Source organism: Astatotilapia calliptera, chromosome 10, assembly GCF_964374335.1.
Source record: "Astatotilapia calliptera chromosome 10, fAstCal68.1, whole genome shotgun sequence".
NCBI lineage: Eukaryota > Metazoa > Chordata > Actinopteri > Cichliformes > Cichlidae > Astatotilapia > Astatotilapia calliptera.
This window is the reverse complement of record NC_137431.1, coordinates 4,543,862-4,567,101: the sequence shown is the minus strand read 5'-3', so window position 1 is coordinate 4,567,101 and position 23,240 is coordinate 4,543,862. Positions and strand designations below refer to the sequence as shown.

The window sequence follows — 23,240 nt, the reverse complement described above, 5'->3', positions numbered from 1 at the left end:
AATAAATGTTTCACATCACTGTGGGGGAATTTTGGCCCACTCTTCTTAACAGAAACGTTTTAATTCAGCCACACTGGAAGGTTTTTGAGAATAAACAGTGTTTGAGGTCATGGCAAAACATCACAATCAATTGACTGGCCCATTCCAAAACCTTTCTGTTTTTCGGGTGGTGGGGGTTGTTTTGATTGTCCTGCTTTTAATATGGTTTTTTGTTTTGTTTCGGGTCATTCAAAGGTGCTGTTGCTGGTGTCTTTCCAGTCACTGTCCTGCTAAAATACATAAGCCAAGTGAGCCTGAGCTCCAGACTAGAGCAGGGCGATATGACCAAAAATATTTATCACGATATACATTTGAAAATTTGCGATAACGATATAAATGACGATATAATTGACACTAGACAAAATACTTTACAACTCCACAACTTTATTAGTGCAAAAAAAACCCATCAATGTATTTTCACTTAAACAAGCAGCTGTTTTTTCTGTGCATTAAAGTTGTAAAATGTAACAGTTCAAATGCAAATTCCTTGCTGACAGTTTAACCAAAAGGCATTTCCAGTGGAAATTGGCCGACGTATCCTCAGCATAACCATGTATAATATCCACAAAACTTAAAAAGAGGTTATACACACACAATACGGTAACATTATGTTGAAGCGCAGTATGTATCACTCCGCGAGGCTCCTGCCTACGATAGCCGTAATGCTCCGACAATCTATCAAGCGGTGTGGGTTCGTAGCTTAGCAAAGTCGTGCTAAAACATTTGACAGATTTTTGAGCGCCGTGTACATAAAATCGTTTCGAGGTCAGTAAACACAACCAGAATTCATACATAAGGCACACGGGATTATAAGGGCCACTGTCGACTTTCAGAAAAATCAAAGGATTGATTTTAAGTGTGACGTATTTTCCAAAAAACACGGTAATAACGACGGCCCGCTAGCATGCTCTACCAAAAATAGTGCTTTGTTGTGTATCTGACGGATGAAAGCTAAACCAGTTCCACCACTGAAGTTGCAGCATTTTTACAAACCAGTTCTGGTTCATCTGTTTCACTCAACGATCTGCTTTCGCCCTTCTTATTCTCCATATGAAATGCTATGTATTGTATTCACAAATTTAACATCCTAAATTCATGGTTTTTACATTTTTATCTTTTGCACTTGGCAGGGAGTGCTGTAATGTTTTCCCTTTATGACAGGGAGTACTTCTTACAGCCATGGATAGTGGCAAGAGGACAGGGCAGTTGAAAGTACTGGGGAAGGCGTGCAGTAAATGGCCTTGGTGACAGATTTGATCCTCTACATTAGTCAAAGTGTCTTTCTTTGTCTCCCTTTGAAGAAATTTGCTTTGGACGGAGCAACACCACCCAGACCCACTGCACTCCACATAGTGCAGTGGGTAAATAAATAAATAAAGATACACATTACTCTTTACAAATTAAAGAGTTGTGTGTAATAAATTCGTTTTTTTTTTGAGCAACAACAGCAACACTGGTTCCAACACATTATTATTTCTTCTTGCCAGGTGCTGGCACTTGGTCAGGACCCGTATCGTAACTGAAACCTACAAAAGTCTGTGTTAGGAGTCAAAGCAGGAGACAACCAAAGCAGTTGAAAATCTGCTCGGTAACAAGTTTGTTTATTCCAGAGCTTAAACAAGTTAAATATTTATCTAAACTGCTTCCTCTTGCTGTGTGTATATATACAACCCACTCTTCTGTCTGACCCACCAAACAATTAGTAATTAGTTTCATAGCATCCAGATAGCACTACAGTGATGTTGTGCTACATTACATTGAACCAAATCACTGAAATAAACTCTTTTACAATCAAAAACACACATTAAGGCAAAAACAGACTTTCAAGCTCAACATTACATGGCCTGCTATGATGACAACACCACTGGAGTACATTGGGTCTCATCATCTGTTTCAGATGTTGACTGTCTTAATTACACTGAGCTGACCCACATACTGGAAACTGACGCTAGCAGCACGCTTGCCAAGAAGTAGTTAAGGGCAAGATTTAAATAAAAGCACTCACTACCAATTAAAAAAAAAATAGTGTGATCTCATATACTTCCATAATCCCTGCGATACATCAGATAAGTGAAAACATTTCCCCCACACATAGACGGTACTCATGTACAGCTGCCGAAATGCCAGCTTAAAGCTCCAGTTTGTTCACCTGTGTCGCTCCTTCACATGTGTGCACCTGCTTACTCAGCAGTTATGCGTGGCTGTCGCTGCTCTGACAAGGTCGTGTCATTAGGATCACTGTAAGAATCACCTTTAACTTTTTCTTTCCCTTAGTCTTGTGATTTTACACACAAAAATTATGAATGGATAATTTAGGAAAAATACAAATACAACATTTGCAACAACGTACTCCAGTTAGATAATAATCCAGGATTCCTGAAAGATGCAGCAAACAAATCCTGCATTGTCTGCGAAACGTGCCCATCAAATGTTCACAGTAAACACATTTTGTCTGGTGGTAGAGGAGATACAGTGCCAGCTGCTTTATATGTCTCTATTTAGACATGACAGCTATTCCCTGCCCACCTTAGGTCCAGAGGGTTCTCTCACTGCTCTGCACACAGGTAGCTCTTCTCTCCATCTCTCTAAAAAGCTCACTGCCTTTCATTCTTTCAATCTCTGCATATGAATGAACGGTATAATAAAGGACGACCATCTCTCCGAGCTGCCCTTGCGTTGTGTACTATATTTCAGTAATCAACACAAAGCATCTTGTGAGAGCTCTTGATTGATCCAGTCTGTGAGAGAATTGTTTCTTAAATGATTTGACTGTGATGGGAAGAAATGTTTCACCTCTACAGAAGATCAAAGAGGCAAGTTGTTTGGGTAAAGACCCAACAATCGGACCAGCCACTGGGCAAAAGTGGGAAGGAAAAACTCCAGAAAGGCAGAACAGCAGTTTGCTTCAATTGAGAACTACATCTTGAATTTTACAGCTACTGATTTGTTTTTTGGATCCACGTCAAGTTCCATCAATCCATATACACCAACACTGTTGCCATGGAGCAGTGAAGGGCTGATGTGTCACGTGTCATATCTAGCATGTAGTCAGTTTGCCTGTTATATACATTTTATACAGGGCCCATGTCAAATAATGCCTCTAGAATGCACATAAGTATCAGGGTGAAGATGTGAGGCAGCACAACTGAGGTATCTTATGGCCCTATCCAATAAATGTTTAATGGGTCTAGAGAAGTCAGCGTGGAGGAAGCTGACTGTGCTGCATCAGTAGGCCACGCTGTAAAATGAGACAGGGGAGGAAGCCAGGATGGTGGGGGTGGGCAAATGTGATATGGAGTACAGGATTCAGAGAAAGTATACGGACTCACCAAGATGTATGTTAGCAGGAAGCCATTACCAAAAACCACACTGCTGCAATAAAAAGCCCCCAAATGAAAATGGGATTGATATGAAGGATGGTTTTTAGACATGCTCCGTTCCAAATCAGCACTGATATTCAGCTTATTTTCAGAGAAACACACTATACAGTATTTGACTTCAAATGAGCCGCACTGCTCTGTCTGATAAAATGAGTAGAAGTTATCCACTCATCCATCTAACCACTTCCTCTCCCTCACAGCATACACAAGTTTGTGTCTGTAAAACTAGCAGGGGGTGTAAGGTAAAGAACCAGTGCACCATGCACACTGAGATCTCTAAGCAGATCAGGAAAAACAGTGTTAACTCAAGTGAAGGCTTTCCTCGCAAAATGCATTGATTACAAACATTAAACATTGTCAGGATCATTTAGTGGAGTGTCACAGTAACCTTATGAGGCTGAAGGATGTGACAGGTTTGCAAGAGACAACTATGTAATGTCTTGATGGCTACAGAGAAAACTGATAATCCACTTTGTGAGGCAGGTCTCATTTTTCTGCTCCCAAACTTTGTCTTTCAAAGTGTCTCAAAACACACTGATAACAAAACGGTTCTTTTGCCCATCAGGAGCTCCCTTATACTGTGTACATCTGCCCATCCATATACCCCACTGCAAACTCATGCAGCTGTGGACAAAGCGCTAATGACGCCTATAATCTCAGGGACATAACAGAAAAAAGAAAATGAAAGTCTGCAGACAGCAAAGTCCCCAGCAAAGTAGGAGGAAGAGAGACCAAGAACACCTCCAATGTAGGGCAGTTAATTTGATTTTACGCCGTCTTGTGATTTGATTGGCGGTTGGAAAATTCACTTTGATAGGTATGTGTACGGCCACGGATTTGGTATACATTTATTTCAGTCCTCCAAGCAGAAGGACACCTGAAGAAGTTCAAATCAATCCACAGCACTGCTTCATCAAAGGGAAAGACGACTTTCACCTATCAGACAAAAGGTGTCTTTCCCCTTCATCTGATGGGCTTCATCATTTCTGCTGTCAGGTACCGAAACCCCCGAATAAAGATGGTGGTAGATTGATGCTAAGGTCTTTCCACAGAAATGATTGGTGTGTCCACAGTGACAGTGACACAAGCCTCCGAGACTGCCTGAATCTTTTGGTAAAATAAACCATCTAATGAAACTGGTAAGGGTCAGAACCGGTTTTTGTAAAGAACTGGTTCTGAGTATTTCAGTTCCTACAATTGGCTGATTTTATTTCTTGTGTCTGAGGAGGAATATTGGCACAGTCTTTTTTTCTTTCTTTTCTTTTTTTACATTTTATTGCACAAACGTGTATCCAGAACAAAAACAACCACATTATACTCATGCTATGCTAAAACCCAGAGTGAGGTTAGCTGAGTGGATGCAGGCCAAAGCTCAGCAGCCAAACCCTGAACTTCAACAGCTAACAAACGGATGAGAAGTCAGGCTGCAGACTCTGTTTCTACCTGTTCATGTTGCTGCAGCAGAATCACTGCGGCAATCGCTTCAAAGTCTCTTTGTGCTGGTTTTCATCTTTGCTCTGTGCTGTTAGCTTTGTGTTCATACAAATATAAATATATTTAATTAATCAACTAATATTTAAGTGACAGAAAACAGGACAGTCTACTTTGTGTTGTTTTTTATTTGTTAGTCTGGATCCACAAGTCACACAAAGCTACATAAATGACTAATGACTAACAACAATAAACAAAGAAAGTCCAAGCTTTGTAAAAATTTCAGCCTGGTGGCACGTAATAACCTGAGTTCAAGTGAAGTGGTGAACATGTTCTAAATATAGCACACAACTAAACCAATACCAAGTTGTGTACTCGTGTTTTTATCCAACGATCCCGTGCAAAAGGGTCAGTGGCAGTATATTGTGATTGCTCACTTTGTGTACCGTGACTGCAGCAGAAGAACTGTGGTAATTATTAGCAGGACAGCTTTAAGATGAGTCAGCAAGAAGACACTGGTACAGTGTATTCAGTGCACATACAGGAGAACAATGGCTTTCAGAGATGTGCTACAAAGCTGCTCCAAGTCAAAAGCTTTATCATGAACAGTATACCACGCGCAAGCTTATCTGTGATAGCCATACTTTCTTTTATTGTCACACATCTGAGGAGTACCTGTGAGGTACTTAGAAGGGAGCATGTCTGGAGTGAAACAGAGCAGTTATCATTGTGGGAGTCAAACAACATTTAGTGAGATAGTGTCTTTATTTTATGAACTACGCCGATGGACTCAAACATCCTTCTCTGCCAGCTTTCAAGCTTCTTTCAGGAGTGATATATAGTTAACATTATACAGGAAGTCAATACTAGATAAGCAAACTCTGTCATCCCCCACATAGAATTAGTGGTAAACCCAGGACACTGAGTGACGGGACACACAAATCCAAGTGCAATAGAAAAACACTTGCAGCTGAGCCTGAGAGAAAATCAGCTGTTCCTGTCCCAATTTCAGCACTATAAACGTATTCCAAGCTTATTAAAGCTACTAAAGGTGTGAAAGTCAACACTAGTGTGTGCATATGAAACATTCCCAGTTCAGTCTCCCTAAAATCATGGCAAACTTGATAACTATATTGATATCTGAGTTTCTCTGCAGGTAAATGTATATTTGGGGGATACAGGTCCTTCTTGGATGTCTTTGACAGTTCATAAAGTTTTATTCATCTAAAACCAAAGATGAATTATATTAACTTCTGCCTATTTATCCCATAGACTGTATACACTGCACAAAAATGAAGCCAAATTTGTCCCAAAGTGTTTTCTGTCCTGTGCTCCACTTCTCTCATGTCTCACTGATACTGTGTCTGCACTGAATAGACAAAAATGAACTAAACTAAAATATTTTGGGTTGATTTTTATTTTTATTTGTCAGTTTATCAGGTGCTTTTCTTTGATAACTGAGCTGAAACAGAAATGTGCTGTCCTTGCACTGGAGGTTCTGCTTACATACTGCAAACCTGACAGGGATCTGAAACGATTTACAACTACACATAAAGCGCACAATCTTTTCCATCAGTTCGTGTGGCTGTGTACCCTCAGTGGACGGGTTCACTGAACCCAAATGGAAGCTGCTGGGAGCTCAGGGGGAACGACGGCAGCTGTCAGTCACTGCTCCTTGGCCCAAATAACAAGCTGATTGACATCTAAAGGTTGGTGACTTTTATGAAGTGTGCCATTTGCCCCAAGCAACAAGAGTGCTACTTTCCATTAAGCTCTATGTAAATGAAAGGTGTCTGTATGTGGTGAAAGCACAATATACTGTGCATGTCCGCCACTTTATTAGACCTGTGCACCTGATCAACTGCCCATTAACCATAAACCAATCAAATAGTAGCAGCTCAGTGCATTTACACGTGAAACAGAATGCGATTTAAAGTTAGAGTTTATAAAAAATCTCACCATGAGCTGCGTTAGATTGCACTTCATCAAAAATAATTATATTGCTATACTATTTTATCAGCTTTTTTTTAAACAGTAAATTTAAAAAGCACTTGATAACAACAATAATTATAATTAATTCAAATTAATTAAGGAGTTTAAACAAACGGATCAATTTACCATTATAGAAAAATAAACATACCAAAGCTGTTAATTTAGGGAAGCTGTGATACTGGGTGGTGGCATAATACATTTTTTATGCATTACTTACATGTACAGTCTTGGTAAAAGCGAAGCTCTCAATTTACCGGTCGATCTACGTCCCTACCCTCACCTATGGCCACGAGCTGTGGGTAGTGACCGAAAGAACGAGATCGCGGATACAAGCGGCGGAAATGAGCTTCCTCCGAAGGGTGGCTGGCCTCTCCCTTAGAGATAGGGTGAGAAGTTCGGCCATCCGGGAGGGGCTCAGAGTAGAGCAGCTGCTGCTCCACATCGAAAGGAGCCAGCTGAGGTGGTTCGGGCATCTGACAAGGATGCTTTCTGGGCGCCTCCTGGGTGAGGTGTTCCGGGCATGTCCCACCAGGAGGAGGCCCCGGGGCAGACCCAGGACACACTGGAGAGATTACATCTCTCGGCTGGCCTGGGAATGCCTTGGTGTTCCCCCGTATAAGCTGTAGGAGGTGGCTGGGGAGAGGGAGGTCTGGGCTTCTCTGCTTAGGCTGCTGCCCCCGCGACCCGGCCCCGGATAAAGCGGAAGAAGATGGATAGATGGATGGACTTACATGTACAGGCAACTCCACTGAAAAACTCCTGATGTGATTTCTTTTGCAGTATCCTATAGGTCTTTGGCATCACAGGGACCTAATAATGTGATTAGTATTTCTTACTATTGTGTTTCAGTTCAAGATGAAGAAGGAAAACCTGCTTTCATCCTAGCCAAACTAACATTTAAATAAATGCTGGATAAAGTTTACAAGGGGGTAGTCCATAGCTGTAAACCAGAGTGACAATGATCCAGCTTCAAAGAGTACGACCACATGCCTGAGAACATTAACTCGACATGAAGCTGGCAGGCAGAAAATTCAGTCTAAAAATATCCACTGACAAGTGCCAACTTTAAACTGCGTCTTTTTTTATGCAAGAGGATTCAAACTAAGATACATTCTCATTTTAACAGGATGCATGACCTTTAGAAAGTTGAGTGTTTAGCATCGGAGAGCCATTTTCATGCACACAGCTCAGTCTGTGCATCTTCTGACTCACACCTACATTCACATACTGGTGAATTACTATTATCAGCTATTATTGGCCTCTCTGAGACTGACACCCATATTGATATAGACCCAGTACATAATGCTGAAAAAGATGCAAGACGATGATTTATGAATTGTTCCTTTGTTGAATAATGGGCACACTGGGAAAAAATATTCAAAACAAGAGCATACATGTACATTTTAATTTACACTGTATGCCTCATACAGTCCTCACTAACCATTTATTAGCCTTTAGCCTTGTTGCAGGAAGTATACCATGCGGGCAACTTACAAGACCTTTTCTCAAGATCCTGAAAATGACAGCAATTGGAATTTTGATGAATTGATTAAAGTCAAATAGTGGTGGCCAAACGTTTTATAAGCAAATTTATTTGCTAAGAGAATTCTGTGTTAAAAAAAAAAGAAAGAAAGAAAAGAAACAGTCATGTACTTTACCATGCTGCTGAGTCTAGCCTTCAGAATGAATCTGGGTGCAAAGATGAAACCACACTGAGATTTGGCTCAAGGAAACTAAATGTTTGCTTCAAAGACTTTCTGAAGCTTCTGTTCCCGTTCCATGACTCCATATCTTTGCTACCATATTAAAGCTTTAAAATAACACAAAAGCCTTGAAAAAGATATCATCTCAGTTTCCCACTTCAGCTATAATTGTTTGCATGTACCTTTGCTTTTCCCTTTTGCTACATTGTTAACATGCAGTACTGTGGAGGCAAACCTGACTGTGCCATGCATTGATGAGCACAGTGAAGCAACAAATATTCAGGTAAAAACTGACCTAAAATGACACATAGGGCCTTATTTTGACATGTAGGTTACAGTCCTCTCAGCTGGGCTGTGCCATATCATATCCCTGCAGTAATACACATTATAGTATACATTTTTATGTGATATAAAAGTGTCATATCGTGATATCATTGCTATAGCAACACCATGCATTTGTATTCCCTGGTGTGCATTACAACAACTCAAGCCTCGGCACGTCTGAGAGTCCCGTATCAGCTTTTGCTATGATGATTTATTACTTAAAAAGGGATCCACTTCAGCAACCACCAATAACGCACAATGCTTTACAAAATATACAAGACAACTGCTGCTGCTAAATGTGGAGACAACAAGCTTTTTTCACCACTTGAGGCAAAAACACTGTTGAGTACTACCAGGCTAGCGAGGAGGAAATACATGCAGCTGATGATGCGCAACCCAAATGCAGCTCCTGCATAGTTACATGGTTAGAGCGCTTTAGTTATTGTTAAAGTGTTAAGGAGTTATATTATACTTTTACTCACATTTTACAGGGAAAACACTAACTAGGATATTTGTAAACACTATTTGACTTATGCTGTGTCATGGGATATAATGCTATGTCACTATTACTGAATGATGCTGCTGTTGGCACCTTGTTTCAGGAAATTCACACTTTCAGTTAGGAAGCATGTCATCACTGACAGTAGCTCATTGGAAAAGGATGGAAAATGCCCCTGCTTTTGGTTTTGAGTCTGTGATGCCCACCGCTATGTCTCAGAACTCTCTGCATTAAGTAATTTACTAACTAGTTTGCTGGACTATTAATATAGAGTAAATTCATATTTCACCCTTTTCGATGTGACTCTAAAATTCTGTATTTAGAGTGTACATTGCATAAATGAAAGAAGCTGTTTATAATGCCAACAATAAGAAAAGATGCGAACAGGTGATCTATCAATTTATACTGCATGTGTAGAAATTAGGTCATTAACGTCAGTAATCGGATCAATAAGAGGTCGGATCTGAGCATTCCTAATGAAAAGCAACTCTCAGCCCACTCAGAAAACACAAGTCCTTCAATTAGAAAATGCTGAACACCCGCAGGATTTAAATTCACGCTGCAAATGAGACACGAGTCTCCCATTTCTTGGTCAGCAGCTTTATTTTTGCCAAGCAGCCACCCACTTACAGCGAGACTGCTCATTAAGTGATCATACTGTAGGGATCATCAAAAAACTGGGATACCAGGAAAGTTTGTGAGTTCAATTAATTAGGCAGCAGCGCTCTGTGCCAGCTCAGTTTTGCCCAAAATACACATGCTCTGACAACATCACTCAGTCAGTAACACAACTTAGGCCCAGATGAATCTCATTTCACTGAATCTACCATAGAGGCCTCTGTATATGCATCCTGCAAGATTTGACTGAGAACAGCTGGTGCAGACCAGATGACCCCCTATGAGCAAGAGCTTTGGAAACAGCGAGAAGGAAAAACTCCCAATTCACAGCGGTGGAAAAACGAGAAGCGAGCCAGAGATTAATAATGACTATTTATTAAATGCAGTGGTGTACTGTATAAACACATAGCGAATGAAAAAAAAGCTGAGTGTAGAAGAAAGACTTCATGGGAAACCCCCAGCAGGTTTGGCAAACTGCGGCGTAACAAAGGTGTCACGGTTCTGGGTCGGTTCAACCCGGCGTTCCAAGTTTATTATGTTTTGGTTTGCTCATGAATGATCGTTTTGTTACCTTTGTGATTTGTTGGTTATTATTTGAATTCTATGTTCTTTTTATTCATGTTTATGGATTGTTCTTTGGTTGTGTCTCATGTTTAGCATTGAGTTCCATGTGTTATATTCTGTCTGTCTCTCAGTGTCGTGTCTGCGTCCTTGTGTAGTGTTTTCTTGTTTCCTGTTTTATTGTGAAGGTCTGCGTCTCATGTGAGTGTGTTCAGTTTTACCTCCCTTGTCTCGTCTCGTTAATTACTCCCTGCTGTGTCCACCACCTGTGTGTAATCTCCCTGTGTTTCTCTGTGTGTATTTAAATCGCGTCTTCTGTCATTGTAGTTGCTGGTCCATCTGTGTATCCACCATGTCTCACTCGTGTGTTTTCCCTGCTGTCCGTCGTCATTCTCCGCTGCTCATCCTCCTTCATGTTCATGTCCTGGTTTGTGTCCACTAGTTTAGTCGTTCTCAGTTTAGATAGCCTTCTGTTCCTTTTGCCGTTTGCCCATTTTTATTTTGTGTTTAATAAACCACCCTCACACCTTTACAAGTGCCTGCGTTTGGATCCTCCTTTATTTCTTCCACACGGCTCAGGGTTATTCAGGCTGCAAACCTTCATCACTCTTTATGTTTATTGGACACACATCTTTGGTCAAGTGGAATGTGATTGTGTTGGTGATTTGTATCTTTGTGAGGTGGATGGTTTTTTTTCTTGGGTAACATCACTTCTAAATATTCAAAGTATTTTCAAACAATGGAAGATGATCCTTTTTGAGGAAAAAGCTCTTTACCTTCTGCTGTCCCAGGCATTTGATTTTTTTCTTTTGTACAGTGGTACTCACAGAGACAGCCCAGAAAACTTCACACTGCAGGGTGCAGGGACAGCTGTGATTGGCACATGCAGGCACATCATCAGGCAGTGATTGAGGGAGCGCATGACTTGCTTTTGCTTTGCATTCTATTGGCGGAGCACACATTTTCATTGTTGCTCGATCATATTGATTACGTGAAGCCAAAATTGTGATCATGACTAAAATTTGCCCTAATTTAAACTTGAAGCCTTAATTTTAAGATTTGTTTGCTTTTCCATGTGTTTCCATGTGGATATACTAACTGGGACCATTAAAAAAAAAAGCATACTATGTCCATTACTTTTTCTCACATTATCACACTCCGATGTGATGGTGACACACAACAGCAATCACTCACTCCTCCTGTTGTCCCCCTGAGTGGGTTCCAATCATTGAGACCCTTGACATGGGGGTGATGCAACAGTAGTTAAGGGAGCGCTTTACACCCACTATCATGTTTGCCTCAAACAAAAAGCACGACATCGCTCGCTTACTAGCATGCATACATACTACGAGTTTAATTCTCACTTCACAAAGAGACATTTACAGATCAGTGTAAGATGATGAAAAACTTACGTTTAGCATAGCAGAGCATAAGTGGAAGAGCATCAACTAAACAGTCATGAAATTGACCTAGCTTGCTCCTTTTTTTCCCGACAGACCAACAGTTATAATAAGCATCTCTGCAAATGTGCATTCGATTTTAAAATCAAACTAGAAGACAGAAACATACTTCTGGTTCTACTGTTTGAAGGTTGAAGAAGATGATCAGTGTGATTGTTGGACAAGTTCCTTTCAAAGAGAGCAGGTATCTGAGCAACATGAAACTACAGTGATGAAGATTCAATTATTTATAAATATCATAATAATGATTGCCATTAACTGGAAATTACATGAAAAATGGTGGTGAGCCACAGCCAATCACTTCGCCACACATCCATCCCTGAGGATATCATCCATTGGCAATTGCACCAATTTTCACAACTTTTTTACAAACCATTCTGGGGTTGACTATCTCTGCCCAATTCAAGGATCGAGACAAAAGACCAGAAGAAAAATGCAGGAGATGGAGAAAGATGAATAAAAAAAGTTCTACGGGTGCCTGCACAACTAGATATGTGATTAAGAGCTTTATTACTATGTTATTACTGTAGACTCCAAATCCATTACAGGTTCTGAAGAATGACAAACAGGTACCGATGCAAGGAAAAAGAGACGTCTTGGGCAGGATTGTTGTGCTATTATTACTGTGGGCTCACGCTGTATTTTTAGTGGACTTAATGACTTGACAGAGCACACAGAGGACACAAACACAGACATTTTCAACTGCTACTGACTGATCACGTTAAGATCTTCATATTCATTTAGCACTTACAGTGATACACTGTGTATAAGTGCTAATTATTGCTACCTCAGGATTCACCAACGGTACATTCATGCTAAAATAACCCGGATGCTTATTGCAAAAGCAGCTGGCTTATTTACTTAGTTTTTAAGCCAAATGTAAACTGAACCAAGTCTCTGTGTTTGTGGGTTTATTGGGTCACACTGTTTATTTTCTCAGCAGTCCAAAAGAACTGAACAGAGCACAAACACATCAGAGTTAGAACCAGTCTACACAGATCATGAAAAATGATGAAAGCATTCTTAAAAGTGGACCTATTACGCTTCTCCTTATTTTTTTTCTCATGTGTGTCCTGCTCAATTGACAGATGCTCATATTAAACATGAGCAAATAACAAAGTTTCAAATTTTAGCTCAGTGTGTAGCTGTGGCTAAAAGCTTTAGCAGTGGCACAAACTTTGTCTTTGTCTCACTTTTTTGATTTGTTTTTTACTTTTTACGTTTCAAATTAATGGAAAATTACTTTCGGCAGTGGCGACACTATCAAAATTTTTACCATGAATGCATGCATCCCTGTGGATCTTAAGCACGAGCTTCAGACTGCTCTAAACACTCTGTTTCAGAGTATGATGGGTATGATGTCATAGAAAAGGGGCATCTAAGTACCTAGGTCACACCTAGGGTCAGGGTGAGGAGTAGGATAAGGGTTGGCTGCCTCTTTTTAAGGTTAAGTTTTCAAGCACTTTAAGGATGCACAACATCCTTCTTCTGTTATTTACACATAGGTCATGTCTACAGTAATGCTCCTCAAGGCTTGAAATAGCACACAGTAATCAACGTATGAGTGAAATTGAATATTACATGAAGTGGTAAAAACTGCACAGGGAAATTCTCTTTTTACAAAGCAAACAGCCCCTACTTCCCACCTCCTATCCAGCCCTCTTGGCATGTCGTAGCATGTGTGTATTTATGTAGCAATTGAGTGGCATTTATCACACAGCTTATTTATAATTAGTTCACTTAGTCTGGGGGAGACAGCCTGTTAGTTGGCATATGTTCAGATCCTGGTTAAAGACACACTGCTCCCCAAGGGGATAGTAGAACGTTGACATGTGTGCATATGGTGTGTGTGTGTGTGTGAATGACAGCAGACAGTCGCTGCAGAGGGTGCCCTGAGCCTCCATTAACACAACCCACCATGTTGCTATCCCTCGGCTACCCGGCCATGCTGAGAGAGACCTCTAGAAACCTGGAGGGGAGCGAGTTCATCTGAGTGCATGGAAGAGGAAGACGACAGGGCAAATGTACAGAGAGAAAGCAGGAAGAGGAGGCGACGAGAACCTGAGTCAGACAGGATAAGTGAGAGGAGGGAGAATGTTGGGAAGGGAAGGATGAAATAAGAGGAAGGAAGGCTGGAGAGAAAGAGAGGGAGAATGGTTCAAGTCCAAGGTTATCACATGGCGAAAGTCGAGCCACTTGCCAGCCGCCAGCTTGGGACAGCAGCGCTCTGATGCAAGGATGCTGCCCTGCGCCGCTTCTACCAGCTGGGCCGTTTGTCTCAGTGAGTGTGCCTGTGTGCTCAAAAATGGATGCTGCAGAGCTCCGTCACAGCACAAGGATCAGATGCATAACCTGACAGACTTCCTAAGGGGGACGTCTTTACAAAACGCGAGTCCAGTCACCATCGCTCCTCCTTCTACAAGTCGCCAGCTGTCCCAGACATTGAATAGCTTGGGGAAGCCGCTTAAAAACATCGCTCTAAGTCTCCTTCCTTTGGCAGGCGATGCTTAAGTGTATCCTTTTTAGGCTGCATATTACATAACTGTTTGCAGTGGAGCTAGCGGAGCCCTGTCTCACATGCCAGAATGATGTGAGCAAAAATAAACATAATAAAAAACCTGCAAGTGTCTGTTGTGTCAAAAGTCTGAAACACAGTGGTGGACAGCTCGCTGACAGAATCCCTTCCTTATCATTTAATCATGCCGAAGCACATATGCTGTCCCAGTCGCCTGCATCTCTCCTGTCTCTCCAAGATGAGTGGGGGATTTTTAAGGTTAAAGCGCTATTGCAGCTTTGCTTGCCTGCCATATCCCTCCCTGTGCATGACATCATTGATGTGAGACAGACTCAGACTCCATGACACACTTTCAGACCACTGAATTATATGTGGCAAGGAAATGATGCCATATAGAATTAAAGCTCAGACAATTAATTAACTGGTTCACAGACAGCTATGTGGATACTTTTGAGCTTTGGAGAGTTGATCAGACTGAACAAACAGTAACAATGTGCTATGTGAATACTCTCAAGCTTTGGAGCGCTGATAAGGCAGAACAAACTGTAGCAATATGTCAACTTAGCTTTAAGAAAATTATAATTTTTCACTGTTTTTTGTCCTTTTTTGACCAAAAGACTGCCTCCTACACTGATGTGCTCTCTGAATATAAAGCTTGGTAACAGCTACACTTAACCCTCTCAGAAGACGTCCCTCAGCGCCCCATGGAAAGGTTATGATCTTTCACCCATGACGTCAACAAGCCAAGAAATCTGAAGTCATCACAACTTGTCATTAGTGCGTGAAAAGCAGCCTGAAGAGTGACGACAACCGTGTGAATTCCCCTAAATGTCAAAGTTCTCCCTCTAGCGGACAATGTCCGCCACAACTGAGCTTCAGCCGCTCCCCAGGAAGAGGTTAATCCATTCATAGCATTATAATGACATCTACACCAGCGCACCATACTAATCACATCTGCCTTCAGATTTCAGCAGCTGCAGACTGGAGCTCAGTGAGACAGGCTGCTACAGCTGCGAGAGCCCAAACTCACGCGTCTCGGGAGGAATATGCCAACCCAAATAGACTGCAAAATCTGTCACTCTGGAGCCAAAAACGTCACAACTTCGGCAGTGCCATTTATCAATGATAACCACAAATTCCCGAGATACATTACGGCAGGAATAAGCATGTTTAAACCAGGTTTTATCCTCCTCCTTTTTTTTTCTTTTAACGGTGGACCGGTCCCTTATCCTTTACCCACTCAGGTGATGAACACACGTATGAACTTGTTTTGACATTTTCCCATAGAGCCGACACAGTCAGAGTGAGCTAATAAGAAAAGCATAAAAAGCCGTTTCATAGTTTGAACGTGCCAAAGTGAAAACTTGAGCAAAGACACACACACTGCACTTCGACTCACCTTGAGCGGCCGTTCCTCGGGTGCTGAATACACTTGCTATCAAAGTGGCCACATACCAAATCATAGTACTATTGCCGACCAGAAATAAATCTCATCATATCTCAAAGTGCCCCTTTCGGTGAATCTCTCATCGCCGGGTGCCCCAGGACAAACTGAAGCGGGCCGGTATCCTTGTCTTCTTGTTAACCGAGCCCTGGACACTTTTCCATCGGCGCTTCCCCCTCTCTCTTCCCCTCTCCTCCGCTCTCCACTCGCATCCTGAGTTGGATCACCTGCGCCAATGGGACGAGAGCAGGCGACGCTGTGAAACCAAGCCCGAGCCTTTAGATATCCACGAGCCCGCCTCCACACCCGTTTCATTGAAGGGTGTGGGTGGGCTCCGGACGCCGATTGGTTACCTGCGCTGTCGTTTTCCGAGTTGGAGTGATGCGTTCCTGGCATGTGGTGAGGCTCGGAGGTTCTGCACCTCTGCTCGGTGGAGCGCCCAGGAATAGCTGCTCGTCGCTGGCTTTTTGTGGTTTGTTTGTTTCAGTGCGAATAAACTTACATTAACAGCTGTAATGGCATGTATCGGAGAAAATAATATTATGTTGGTCACTTGTAATAGAGTTAGAGGCAAACCATCCGATATGGTAAGTGCAGCATCTCAATGATAAAACTGAAGGGAAAAACTTATTATACAAAACCACGTCAGACATCCGCAGACAGAAACAACCCAACAGGTGGTTACCCTTTATAATGGATGGAAACCAATCCTGTTTCTTTAAGGCGTTTACTGCTCTTTGACTGTATTATGCGTGACTCTGAATTTTTGCAAGTCGACGGAATCGGTGCTTATGAACAAAACGATGACTTCCTGATTTTAGCTTTTTAAAGGTAATTAATTACATCTTCCCATTTTTCTTGGACAGCATGAATGCAGCAGTGGAGGGAGCGTTTCAAGGTGGGTTGGCGTGTGGAGCTGTTGCGGAGCTGCAGTATCATGCTGCGCAATAAGACGAGAGGAATCCACCACCCTGTGTGTGTGTGTGTGTGTGTGTGTGTGTGTGTGTGTGTGTGTGTGTGTGTGTGTGTGTGTGTTGGGGGGTACATCATCACGTGACTCACACCCGTGCATTCATATCCCTTCTGAAATATGAGTTCACTGTTTAAATGACGTGCTGGTGGTCTGCCAAGTCACCAAGACTGCCATTAAAGAATCCTGACTAATTTCCAAGACTTCTGAATTCAGCATGATTCACACTTTTTCATATAACGATTCCGTCAATGGCAGTTTTAAATTCAACTGACTCAGCCTGCCTTGCTCACAAGCCATCCATCATGCCTCATAGCTAATTCTACCTCAAGGTCTGCAAGGACCCCCACACCTCCTTGAGGAGGAGGTTTTGTTAATAGCCTCTGGTAGGATGACAAATACAAATGATTTAAAGTCATTATTATTTAACATATTCCTGTGCGTCACTCTTATCCTTATTTACGCTGTTTCCCACGATTCCCATTCGAAACTTTGGCTGCTGTTCAGCCCAGTTTCCTGCTGAGATCAGTGAGGTTTAAGCAAATGATTCAGGTCTGACAAATCCACAGCTGAATTAACTTTGGGATGCTATACTTGTAGAAAAAATAGTCAAATCTTCCTTTTTAAAGGACATATGTAACAATTTTGTGTGTTTCACAAAATCTGTTTAATTTCACTAAAACATTTTGGCAACTTTCAAAACTTTTCTTTAAAGGAGTGTCATAATCAGTTCAATAATTATGTAATTGTATTTATTAGCAGTCTTTATATATGTCGGTGCATAGATATTGTTCCACACTAGAGTATGGTTCATACCCCTGCTGTGTTAAGGGAGAGGTGTGGGGCCCAGACTGGGATTTGGCCAAATAGACTAGTGTGCTATTTTCAATAGATAATCATTTGTAAGTAAGTAAGTAAAGTTTATTTATATTGCCCTTTTCACAGATGAAAATCACAAAGTACTTCACAATACAAAGAATGAAAATATAACACCTAACGATGTAAAACAATAAAATACAACATAAAAACAACTAATTAGTTGAAAACGTATCTATAAAAATGTCTTCAGCTGCTTTTTAAAAGAATCAATGGAGTCTGTAGAGCGTAAAAACAGTGGAAGAGAATTTGCCTAATAATTTGGCCTAGGGGGAATATATAAAGTAAAAAGAGAATTGGACCCAAGACAGATCCCTGAGGTACCCCACAAGGCTAAACATGTTTTCAAGTCTACTGGATAATAGAGCCAATGGTGCGAGTTGCCATAGCCAATCTTCAAAAGCCACACCCCCAACTCAATAAAACTGGCAGAAGTGGAAACTCACCTGTCACTTATGATCGCTTAAAGTAAATGGTCAAGCAACTCATCTAAGCCATCATGTCAGAAACAGTATGAAATTTATAGCCTGATGGATTAAACTACAATTACACCCAAGTAAACATTCGCAGCATTGTGGTTGACACTACGTTATCACTCAGGTCAAACTTGTAGATAAAAAAACTGAACTGTAGACAGACAGTTGTCACAACAGTTTAACCAGGAAAAACATGCATCACTTGTTCCAACCAGAAAGCAGGCAGAAGCATGTGGCATGTCAAGCACCAGCATATCAGTGTCTCTGACAGTGACATTGCTGTCACATAGATGCAAAGTAAGGTCTACTTTCTTGATGTTCAACGGCCATTTTGGCCTCTGTAAAGACTAGAGTACAGCCTGGATCACTGCCACAATGAGCAGTGGGCTTTAAAGGTGCTGTGTGAAGTGCAAATAGCATATGGAAATTAGGCTTTCATCACACTATCTGAGCCACACGACTATGCTCAACTCCAAGAGGCTTTTATTCTCTCCGTTGTTTAATGAGCCAGGTGTAATCTATCAACTGCTGTGGCTATAAACTGTAACAATGACACAAACTAGTATCGTGTCATTTAAAGACATGCTCTACATTTTCTCTCTATATTCTACCTGAACAAGCTCAATTTTAATTAAAAAAATAAAATAAAATCTGGAAAACATCTAAAATGCTGTCACTTAGGGGGACCTGTCCAAATATCAGAGATAATAAATTCAATTTAATAAACAAGAACATGTGATTAAGCAAAAACTTAAAATTAACTGAAATTATTTCAAATTACTGCTTAGATGAGAAGCCTGGAAAGCAGACTAAAAAAAGGAAATACTATGTTTAATAATAACCTTTCCATATTACCTTTGAGTTCTTTTTTATGTATACAGGTAACAGAAGGCAGAGGCACAGAGAGCAGAGCTCATTCCATGCAGGTACAGTATTAACACTCATTATTATTATTATTATTATTATTATTATTATTATTATTGTTGTTGTTGTTGTTGTTAATAATAATAATAATAATAATAATAATAATAATAATAATAATAAATAATATTCAAAATGACTGTTAGTTTTACTAGAGTCAGATGTCTAAGCTTCCCAGGATCACCATGTCTGGATTTACAAAAGAAGACTGTAGATACTAAAATTCTTGCTCACCACAGAGTTTAAGTATCCTGATCCTCAGTGTACATTACTTTCAACTCACTGATATTTACTGTTACAAGTCATGGTTTTTCTACAATTTTGTGGCCTTGTGTCTGAAGTCCAAATATACCTTCAAATAACCAAAGTGACAGCGACCTCTAATGGCCATTATCCCTCAGGGATAACTTGAGCCATTATGAGCAACAACAGACTTCAGAATATATTTATAGAAATCCCTGTCTGTGTTAATTGGTCGGGGTGGATTCATAGCTTCTCACAACACCAGATACATTTTACACCTTACATCCCAACAGGTTGATTTTTGATTTATCTGGACGTAGTGTTTTTAAACCCTACATCAACCTTTTGGGATTTACTTACCTGGATGATTCAGCATGCATCAACACACTCTGCACCTTACCGTTATTAATGTGTTGTTGTGCAACGGTGACAAAAGTTCTTCTAAAAGTCCGGAAAATTAATGAAGAAAGGCTCTGCCAAAGGCTCAACCTTCAAACAAGCAAAATATTTCCCTAAACCACCACTTAAAACATCAACATGACAAACTGGAACAGATGGAAACATACATGTTCCTGATTTTGTACTGCCTGTCTGTATTCTTTTATCATTTGTTGGCCAAAGACAACATTTTTTTTACCATGGATTTTAAAGTTAAGTCACTTTATATCAAATAAAAAAATATACATCACATCAAAGTCAGACAGCTTATTTTTGATTTAAAGGGCCAGTAGTTCTGACCTTTTAGTGTTCCAATGTCACATAACCAGTAGCCTTTATATCATCACCATTAAGCCCAATCTGATTGCCAATGCAACCTTTGTACACAAGGTCAACATGTTTCCTTTTCCTCATTTGTTCCCCTCTGAAGTAGCTGAGCTGAGAAAGTGGCGTATGCAATAAAGGAGGGAACTGCAGTAGCTAAGTAAACCTGTTCCTCTCTCAGGTTCGGCCTTTGGGTCCAAAAACCTGTGCCAGTTATGACTGTTACAACAGCAAAGATGGCGTAAAATACAGAAGTTCTGATTCCAAGTTGTGGCTACTTTTAAAAGATATGAGGGACACAATGCATCCTCCAGCAAATATTTGCTCTCTGGCACCATAAAAGATTGATTCAGCCATGAAATAGATTCTTCAGTTAAAATTCCCTTAACTGTAATGAACAAGTTATTGTGTCATTATCCACCACCATAGCTTACTGTATGAAGAAAGGTTAGTTACTGGACAGCAGTAGAAAAGTTTAAAAATAAACAATGAAAAAGCTGCTTCCACATAACCTAAGATATAAAAGCTCTTTCTTCATATGCAAGATCTCTTCTGGGTTGCGGTTGAAATCTGAGTTACATCTGACCTGATTTGTGTTCATAAATTTGCAAAATTCTCAGCTCATTTAAGAGAAACAATGTCTTGATATCCTGGATGTGTTTTGTATTGAAGCCTCCCTGTAGGCCTTGGAAAGGAAACTGCAAATACATGTGAACTACAATAACAACTTTGTACATGGGCCAGATTTAAGCTGAAGTTTAGCACTTGTGTAAAACAATTCTTTGGTAAACGTTAGAGTAATTCAGCTTCTGTACTCAATAAAAGAAATTCAGTTCAGTCTGCCAGGGTGGCTGGAGTCTATCCTAGCTGTCATAGGCAAATGGCAAAATGGCCTGTATTTGTATAGTGCTTTACTTAGTCCCTAAGGACCCCAAAGCTCTTTACATGTTCAGTCCTCCACCCATTCACACACACATTCACACATTTTATCATTTATAACACAGGTATGTCTACTAGTATCCCAAAGGGATACATTTTTATATGTTTATAAATTTGTAATTCTTTATTTATATATTGATAAAGAATTACAAATAAGTTGATGCTTAAAGCAGGTTTATTTAATTAATATCCAATTTATTTCCAATTTGTATCGAATTTATCTTTAACATGGTGTTTTAGGTATGATTTAAGGACCAATGTAATGGTAAGGTGTCTGCTGCTCCACTTTGAATATTGAGAGATTACCTAATGGATTTTAAGCAAACCCAAGACCATATTCGTTTGTTTGTAGAAATATTGTAATTGTAGAATTGCTAGCTCCCCTAGAGTTTTGGCCACCCCAACTATCAGATGATTCCCTATGAGCAAGCATTTAGCAACAGTGGGGAAGAAAAAATCCCTTCTAAAAGGAAGTAACCGCTAACAGAACCGGGCTCAGGAAGGGACAGCCATCTGCTGCGATTGGTTGGGCCGGGGGGAGTGAAAAAAAACAAACAGCCAAAGTGATTATTATTGGAGCAGCTTAATAAATTTTTGGAGTGTAATGTGCTGTTAATTGCCTTTTCCAACCCCTATTTGTGTTTTTGTCACTTTTGTCCAGGGTCAAAGAAGCAATGCTGGAGATTGATTCTGTGTGGTCTTTCTCTTTTCCTGCTTGAAGGCTGCTGAGACTGCAAGGTTTTGTCCCCCTGTGCTACTCATGTCAGTGCAGGGGGAACTCTTAGAGAGGCCAAGGTTGAACAAAGGGATGCTGGAGAACCTCCAAAGATGTTATGCGATCCTCTTAAATGGCTTTGTACTTTACACTTGCTTCTGCCTTTCCTGTTTGTTCTCATGTGTGCAGTATTCCTGGATCATCTTCTGATATGAGTTACTGAGACATCTGAGAGATCATCCAACTACTATGCCTTCACTTTGCATTGTTGTTGAACATTCACTTTCAATCAACGCACTAAACTTATTCTCCTGAGTTCTCCCTAAAGTTGTGTTTAAATTAGAACCCAGCATTATTTGTTATTATTGAATCAAGTATTTAAAAGTAGCTGTTACAAATTAATTTTATATCCTGGCCAAGTGAGAACTCTTCTTTTTAACCACTAAATGTCATCAAATCATGTAGCTGACCTGCCATACAGTCCAGGGTTCTGTTATGAAACTGATTGTCCACAATAGAAAATTAAAAAGTTACAAGTAAAGTAAATTAATATTCTGCTGCAATGAGTCTTTACATCTCCATTGCTTTGTAGAATTAACTTGAAACAAATTGTGCTGTAGCTGCAGGACTGTGCCACAGTGCAGTAGCTCACTGAAACCTTCTTTTTCTACTCTATGATGACATTTCTGCTAGTGTGTGGATTTAAAACGACAGCAAAATTATATTTTAAAATAAAAACATGGACCTAGGAGTAGCCTACTCAGTCTTCCACCTAAGCTGAAATTGTGTGCCTTCTGAATCAACTTTCGTGTTTTATGCCGTTCTGTGTTACCAGTCTTGTTAGTTTGCAGATGCTGTGGAGGTGTTCCCATCTGTTTCAAACTGGCATGTGCGCAGGGCATGCGTCACTGCACAGAAAACAGGGGAAAAATTTGGTAAGAGCATAAAGTGATAGACCAGATTAAGTCAAAGTGCAAACACCTCAAAGCTACCCTTAAGTAATAAGTAGCTGCCTGTAAGCTGATTCTATCTCTGACAATAAATGGTCTTGTCTGAATTTATTGTCAGTCTGACCTTTACTTTTTCACAAAAGGAGTTGCAGTTACTAAACTGACTGGTCTCTGTCATAAATTTAGTTGCTTTTGGGGGGTGGGGGGGCAGTTCTGTACAGATGAAAGTCATGAGGCTCAAAATTAATTTGTTCATTCAGTTTGAAAAAGATCCAAGGAAGGGAGGATCTAATCCTTCAAGCAGCATTTAGGTGAAGCCTCACAGTCATGTGAAGCTTGGAGCTCTGGGCTGTTTGTTGGGCCTTCTTCACAGACCAGTTCACAGTTCCATGCCAGGAAAGTCCTTTAATTTTTTTTTACAA

The 23,240-nt window shown here is 40.5% G+C and overlaps 1 protein-coding gene across 2 annotated transcripts in view; it reads right to left on the bottom strand.

Annotated features, from left to right (window-relative positions):
- igsf9bb (immunoglobulin superfamily, member 9Bb) overlaps nt 1–16,221 on the bottom strand; it is a 132,772-nt gene extending 116,551 nt beyond the window's left edge. For both annotated transcript variants that reach the window (XM_026183244.2, XM_026183245.2), the window contains exon 1: nt 15,922–16,221. In XM_026183244.2, the coding sequence (XP_026039029.2) occupies nt 15,922–15,985 (64 nt within the window). In that variant the 5' untranslated portion in view covers nt 15,986–16,221. The remainder of the gene's footprint in view (nt 1–15,921) is intronic.
- Nucleotides 16,222–23,240: the final 7,019 nt, after the last annotated feature.